The sequence below is a fragment of the Solea solea genome, chromosome 20 (assembly GCF_958295425.1).
Source record: "Solea solea chromosome 20, fSolSol10.1, whole genome shotgun sequence".
Classification (NCBI taxonomy): domain Eukaryota; kingdom Metazoa; phylum Chordata; class Actinopteri; order Pleuronectiformes; family Soleidae; genus Solea; species Solea solea.
In genome coordinates this window covers 19,672,163-19,679,719 of record NC_081153.1, presented here as the reverse complement: position 1 = coordinate 19,679,719, position 7,557 = coordinate 19,672,163, and the positions used below count along the sequence as shown (strand labels likewise).

Genomic DNA, 7,557 nt, shown 5'->3' with positions numbered 1-7,557 from the left:
GAGATCCATTTATTCAATAAATAAATGGATATATTTGATAGGATGGTGTTAAAATAAAAACAAAGGTAATTGGAGTGAGTGTGGTCCAACAACAGCTATCCATTAAACATTTAAAATAGTTTTAGACTTCCATTATACATTTTTAAAAATGCGTTACCGTAATTTTGCGACGGTTTGTGTTATCGAAAAAATGCCAACGGTTTCTGAAAGCTGAGAAGTTGCACGTCAAAGTCAATATGTGGTTATTTATTACGGTAATTTAGAAGAATCATCGTCTTTGTGGTCTGAGAGGAGAGAATTGGAAAAAAAGCCTGTACATAAGTTTCCATTTTTAGGCCTGTTTTTAAACATTGGGACAAAAACTCATGTCATTTCAAATATGTTTTATACTGTTCTAATTTAAAAAAAATTACCATGCAAAATCTGTCTTCATGTAGAACTCCAGTGGGGTTTTTTTCTCAGTAAAGCCTCTAAATCGTTAATACACTATTTTAACATGCAGTAGATTGTAAATAACTGCCAGATATTGAAAGTTATTCTGGAAAAATGGGCAAAGCCACTTACAAACAGCAATGTTTTTGCATGGACTAAATGTGTAAAAAGTAAAAGTACGTGTATTTTTTTTACTAAGTATGGAAAACGAAATCATGAATAAAAGAAATTATAATGAACAGGTTGCAAAGTAAATTTAGGAGTGAGCCTATTATGTATCATGTGGAGATCATTGAATCGAAAAGGCCTTTTTATTCTCCTGATTTGTTTTCCACTTTGTATTTAAAGGAAGATGACTTTGTGTCAGTGGCGCGTGATGCTCATCATCACGCTCGAGGCCAACATTAAAGGAAACACTCTCTTTATTCGCTGTTACTGTGTTTGAATGCAAACAAGGAGACATTGAGCTTAATGAGTTCAGTTTTACTGCGGGAAAACACAGACCTTCAAATCTAAATCCATTCAATTTGACGTAGAATAACTCCAAGGGGCTTGTTTTTTTCTGAATTGCGGAGACTAAACATCCTCCCAAAGATAACAACATTCGAGAGACGGAACACACATCGTTTGTCGTTTATTTAACTTCATTATTTAACAGTGTTTCCTCTCTCAGCGGAGATGGCGTCTTACATATTCCCTTTAAGATTTTTCTATTTACAGACTACATTTACACGAAAAATGACAAAGATTATTTTTATTCTAGTCAATTTAATCTTTATTGAGTCAAGGGTTTCTGGGTTGTTTTTTTTTGTCTTGCAGTGCAGCATATTAACTCATCACACAGTAGTTCAACCTCATCTACAGTTTATGTGCACATGGATATACTGTAAAGACATTACACTCAGGGCCATGCCGCTGTAACTGAGCTATAAATGTGGTGACTGCTTATATTTAACTGAGAATGTGTTCATAGGTAAATAATTAACACAGGGGTCTCAAACTCAAATGACCTGGGGGCCACTGAGTGTCTCGTTTGGTCAGTAGGCGTCAAGTGAAAAAAAAAGACCTCAAAATAATAATGTTTATGAAGATATTTCACATCATTTCAAAACAAAGTGTTTTGATATGGAATGGATAGTTTGGATGGATGGCTATAGTTCACAATATAAACATATTAACGATGCAAGAATGAATGTATTAATAGAAAAAAAACATACATAAATAACTCAATATAACTTGACAGTAAGTGGCGAGCATGTGGCCCACGGCCCGCGAGTTTGAGACCTCTGCCATTACCTAGAAATTTAGCCAGGCAACAAAATATTTTGGTAAACAAAAACAAAGGTCACAGATATTAATGTTACAGTATGTTAAAGGAATCATTTGACGTTTGGGGGAAATGTGCTGTTTCACTTTGTCTGTGTGTAGTTTCAGTTGTTTTGCTTAGCTTAGCATAATGACTAAAACGAAAAAGAAACAAAACAATCCAGTTTCCACAATTGTTAGCTTCAGCTTTTCAACAGATTCAACAAAAGCAATGTAATTAATAATCTTACAGATATGTATAAAAACATTTAGCCCTTTTTGCTAGCTACTTTCCTGTTCAACTTTTCATGCTAAGCTATGCTAGGTTGTTAGCATCATTTTGCTATTACTAATTTTACACATAGGGGAGTGTACATGTTGCTAAGCTAATGTTTTGTGTTGAACTTATTGAACACAAACATAACGTGTTGATTATTGACCTTTATATGCTTTAAGGAGCTGTTTTGCCTCTGTGTCTAGGCTAAGCTAAGTTAATCCCTCACACAGAAACAAGGATGGTATCATGGTGGACTTCCATCATGCTGTTACTACTCAGCTCAGTGAACTAACTCACAATAATTATTTTAAACCAGTGGATGAAAATACACAGATTAATTTACTGCGTTTTTTTAAGGTTTGGTTAAATGTTGTGATACAGTTTAATGTACACCAGGTGATTATTGGTGAGTAAAACGAATAAGCACAAGTTCCCCAGTTGTCTAACTACTCCTTTAAGTAACTAACATAACCAGGCTCTCAAAACATGGAGGCACAAACAACTGAATTGACTTCCAATGTCGCTGCACGTGCAGAAAAACCATGCACAGCGAGTGCAGCCCTGCCATGAAACATCACTCAGCCACATCATCTCTGCAGTCACATTAACAGGGATGCATGTAAATGTCTACCAAACAACACTGCACCTGCACAGCAGTGTAAGAAAGGACATATTACTGCTGCTGTGGGATATGACACACAGGTATTATAGCTACCATAATGCATTGATTATATATTGGGATATGTATCCAAACAACAGCAAAGTGTGACTTTAAAAACCCATTTTGCAGCACTCAGATGCCACATTCAGGTACATCCCTGCACACTACTACATTATACTTACTTACTGATTTATGCAAACAGAAACAAAACGCTAGAAGCATATTGCCATTTACTACGTTCAATTATTAACGCTCAAAGCTTCCTTGCTGTTTCACATATCACAGTGTTCATGATTTGAAGGAAGTATGTTATTGCATTCATGCCGACAACTCCAGAGATATGGAGGGAAGCTTTTTAATAAAGCTCGAGGTGTATTAAAGCCCCAGAGATGATGAGTGATGGATTGGTATTTATGATTGTGATTTCACCATCAATGAGATTGTAAATGCAGGGCACATAAAGCTAAAAAAAAAAGGTAATGTCTCACACACCAGAGAGACAGTTTCTCACGTCACTGTGGTATGAAATGATGCTTTGGTGTGATTTTGTCGGCGTCCAGGGACATGCACACGTCTGTCATGGAATGGAAGACCAGCTGCCTCTGAATCAAAACACATGCTCGTTTCTGGAGGTTTCAAGTTCAAGCTTTTCAGAAAGGCAAAGAGAAAGTGGGCAAAAAAATCCATGCCGGGGGTGAGCCTTTCACTGCTACATCAGTGGGATTATTAATGGAATGTAAGCGTAGGGTGTTTACAGTGAGTCTCGTAGGATATGTGAGTTAGGAAAGCTTTGGTGATCCGACAGCTGCTATAACTGTACGTACACAACGCACAGGCTGATGGACGGCAACATCATGCACAGAGTAAATAATGCTTTTTGTCCATAAGTCATGAGCAAAACCAAAACTAGTCAAATCAGTCTCGACAACACACGCAGGTCCTTAGATTATATTTCTCCACTTTTACAAAGAAGAGGTTGAAACTTGAAATATGAGAGTTAGATGACAAGATCAGTGCCAGTCACTATACGCTACATACAATACAGTATAATATTATAGATGAGAGATGATTACAGGGAAAAAAGATTCGATTTTTGTCTGATTGTACTATTTTCTATTATCTTTACCAACAAGTTAAGTTTTACTTACTAAAAATGTATGAATTTGACTTTGCATCCAAATTAAAGGGGAAAAAGATGGATTCACGATTTCTTTTTAATTACTTTCCTATGGTACATTATAGATTTTATTCTTTTTCATTGTAACAATCACACATATGGGATATTTCACAGTTTTATCTCGTTTTATACACAGTTAATTTATAAGGAAACTAAATGTCGGATGATTGTTGGACGTAGCGTTTAAGTTCTCATGTGATGTACAACGTAATTCAACCTTTTCTCAGGGTTTCCTGGGTATTAATAACTAGTTTCAAACACGAAAATGTCATTAATCTCATCATGTAACTCAGTGAGAAAGCTAAAGAGCATATTTCCCAAAGTGTTGAATTGACCTTTCAGTTTCCTCCCGAGCGTCGTCCTCCTCCACTGTGTTAGCCCATGAGTTGTTGTGCTGTTGTTGAGTGAATAGTAAAGTCAGTATTATTTTTGCTTGGTTGTAAAGCCTGTGTAAAGAGACAAAGACAGTGGACACAGGAATCCTTCATCGTGTCTCCACCAGCCAGAGCAGCGTCTCCTCTGATTTTATCACAGCAGCCAGCGTCACTTCACAGCCTATGTGGTTAAAAACTGAAGCATAAATGGTAACTAACTCAAAATAAGGACACAGTTTGATTGGCATTTAGTTCAATAAATTAAAAAAGAAATTGAAAAAAGCCTATCAGAAGTCAATAAATTGATCCTGTTCAACAGTTTTTACTTAAGACCTAAATGCACTTAACTGCTGTTGTTAAGGTTTCTCTTCAATTCAGAGCTTAACACAGAAAAAACACAACTAGCAGGAGACACAACGAACTGCACTAGTGGAGACAAGACATATTATTCGTCCTTTGTGTTGACTTCACTCTGGTGTCCATCCTGCGGCGCAACTCTCTGCAGGACCAACAGACCGGAGAAGGTCAGAGAGATCCCGACCCACCACAACGTTATCTGGGCTTCACCAAAGATTAACTGGCCCAGAAAAGCCTGTGTGTGGGTGACAAAAAAAACAAAATCAGCGACTCTTTAGTTAAATATGCTCAAACAGTCAATGAGGAAAGTTTCATAGATCATGTGAAACAAGGAGCTGAACTTGAAGCGAGACACCTTAATCACTGCGGCACCTTATTTCTAGAAATAGTCCAACCTACTTTCTAAAATAAAGCAGCTTATACACGGAAGAGAGGATGAATATTGTGCTCCTGGTGTTTCTCCGCTATCTTCTTCTCTCCTTTCCATTCTTCTCGTTCACTAACCTCCTTCCTTTCTCTCCTCTCTCCTACCCCAACCAGCTGAGGCACATGTTCATACACTCTGAGTCTGGTTCTGCTCGTCGTGTTCCTGTTGAGTTTCTCTGTAATAATTGTATTGACTTCACATAATATACAGTATGTTATGAATTAGCGCTGTACAAATAAAATAAGAGAGTGAAAACGAAAAAAAAGACAAGAGGACACACGTTGTGAGAGGAAAGCTTTGCTACTTACGGAGGATATGAAGTTGGAGGCGGTGGTGGTCACAGTGGTTCTGGTGGAGGAAGAAGAGTACCTGAGTGCTTTGGCGAGGAAGGTCCACATCACAGCGTTGCAGGTGAAAAGGAGTCCACCACACAGCAGCCTCAGAGGGATGTGGAGCTGGAGAACACAGAAGAAGCGGATTACAACTCGCAACTTTGTCACTGTGTATCTGCTCAAATACAAAAGATGTGGACACACTGCATTATGAGTACGTTATAGTATAATATAAAGCCCCTTTTCCACCTATGTTTCCACCTATGTTCCCCGCTCGCCTCGCCTCGGTTTAGGTTGGTTTTCTACCTACTCAATGTGGGCGGAGTCATCACTGCACGGCTGCATGAAACTGCAGTGACTTCCGTTCCTTCCTCCTTCCTAGGGACTTGAAAAGCAGTTGTTTTCAGTGTAACTGAATCATTAGAATCATTAACATCTCTGCCAAAAGATACCCTTAAATTCTCCAGTCAAAGCAAGTGTTAAAACTCATCGCTCGTATTGTCACAGTCGCTCTGAAAGACAACGTGTGATCAATCAAATTCTGTCACTTGAAATTATGAAATAATCTGTTGTCTGTTAGTAGCATTGGTTTTTCAAAGCTCATTTTCTATTCCTTCCATGTTTTGCAAGGTTTTAAGTTTGTCATTTCAATTTAATTTAGCTGTAACTATTTCAGCCTGAGAACACGTGCCTCCTCACATGTCACTGTGTGCAAGCGCGTGAAGGTCATACGAGACACCTGACCCCTATTTTCAAAGAAGCCAACAGCTGAGGCACGAGACCCGCTACGAAACAACGCGATAACTCAAAGGCAGACACATCAGAGTGGAAGGAGCTGCAATGTCATTCAGCGTCAGCACGCGGACACGGATGCGGCTGCAGCTGCATGTGATGCTGATGGTGCTGATGCTGAGGGAGACAGGGAGGAGATGAGAGGAGGAGGGACCCCCCTCCTGCTTCAGCTTCCTCGGTGAAAACTCATCATCTCCTTCACGCACCACGTTCCTGCTGCATTCCTCACATCCATCCTCACCCCCTGTAATTACTCCCCCTCTCTCTCTCTCTCTCTCCCCGTCACTGCGACGCTGCCTTACCCGGTCACAGGTGGTAGTCTCGTCCGCTTGTCTGAATTTCCGCTGCTCTCCCCACGTCCGGAGTCCGGTTTCACACACTCCCTTCAGGTAGTCCGCTCCGAGGGAGAGCTTGGCCGACGACGACGCCACAGCCCCGAGGAAACCCGCCAGCAGTGCATAGAAAACTCCCGGGAACATGATGATGGCGGTGATGATGGTGATGACAGCAGCAGAAGTACATTGTTTTCTGATCCAGCTTTACATATCTGCTGCTGCTGCTGCTGCTGCTGCTGGTCCGGGTCGAGCTGGATGCATTGTAACGAGAGAGTGCGGTCTCTCTGTGTGTGTGTGTGTGTGTGTCACCAAGGAAGCACGTTTTTCCTGCACCTTCCACCCACAGCCTCTAGGGGGCAGTCACGCAACACATGGTCAAAGCACTGAAAAGCCCCCGTGGCATTCTGGGAATGGTAGTTGCAGTGTCAGTAAAAAATACTTCATTCTGTACTTTACTTTGTTATTTATATTTCCAGCAACTTGTACTTTTACTCCACTACATTTCCTGTCATTGTACCAAATAAAAGAAGTAGAGTTGGTATTATGGGCTGTATTTATACTGCGCTTTTCTAGTCTTGATGAGCTGCTACACCACAGTTTTCACCCATTCACACGCTGCAACATGGGGTTAAGCCATGGGTTGAGCCAGGAATTGAACCCACAACCTTCCTGTCAACTCCTCACTTTTTTAAGATACTTAAGTACAGGAAATGTCATATACATCAAGGCTTTTAGTTTATTTATTTATACTTAAGTAATATTACATAAAAAAGTGACTTCAACTTCTACCAAAGTCATTTTCTGGTAACACGCTTGTACTTTTACTTAAGTATCCCTTTTACTACTGGTTGTAGTCCTTAATTTAAAATAAAACAACTGCTGACAAAGCACAAAAATATGATGTCTTTAAAAAAATGTATGAGTGTAAAATCACCTGAGTGTATGAATTGTTGATTTTCATTGCCCCTGAATAAGCTTTTTTGTACTTATATATGGAGAAGTGTCATTTCTACAGAATCTGCCATTTTGGACTATCTTTTTACAGTAGCCCACAATGGACAAACTTAACTTCTTTTGAGTTTTGATTG

At 39.5% G+C, this 7,557-nt stretch overlaps 1 protein-coding gene across 1 annotated transcript; it reads right to left on the bottom strand.

Moving 5' to 3' along the window:
* Positions 1–3,209: 3,209 nt before the first annotated feature.
* LOC131447939 (transmembrane protein 42) lies at positions 3,210–6,769 on the bottom strand. Its single transcript, XM_058620044.1, has 3 exons — positions 6,437–6,769; positions 5,319–5,465; positions 3,210–4,818 (listed from the first exon to the last, which is right to left on the bottom strand). Exons 1-3 carry the CDS (start codon positions 6,611–6,613, stop codon positions 4,672–4,674), a joined length of 471 nt encoding a protein of 156 aa, XP_058476027.1. The 5' UTR covers positions 6,614–6,769; the 3' UTR covers positions 3,210–4,671.
* Positions 6,770–7,557: the final 788 nt, after the last annotated feature.

Excerpts from the sequence above, each read along its gene's own strand:
- LOC131447939 (XM_058620044.1), bottom strand. The coding sequence starts at position 6,613 with ATGTTCCCGGGAGTTTTCTATGCACTGCTGGCGGGTTTCCTCGGGGCT. Across the intron at positions 5,466-6,436 it reads AGACTACCACCTGTGACCGG|CTCCACATCCCTCTGAGGCT; the intron begins GTAAGGCAGCGT and ends TGTGTTCTCCAG. Across the intron at positions 4,819-5,318 it reads CCTCCAACTTCATATCCTCC|GCTTTTCTGGGCCAGTTAAT; the intron begins GTAAGTAGCAAA and ends ACCCACACACAG.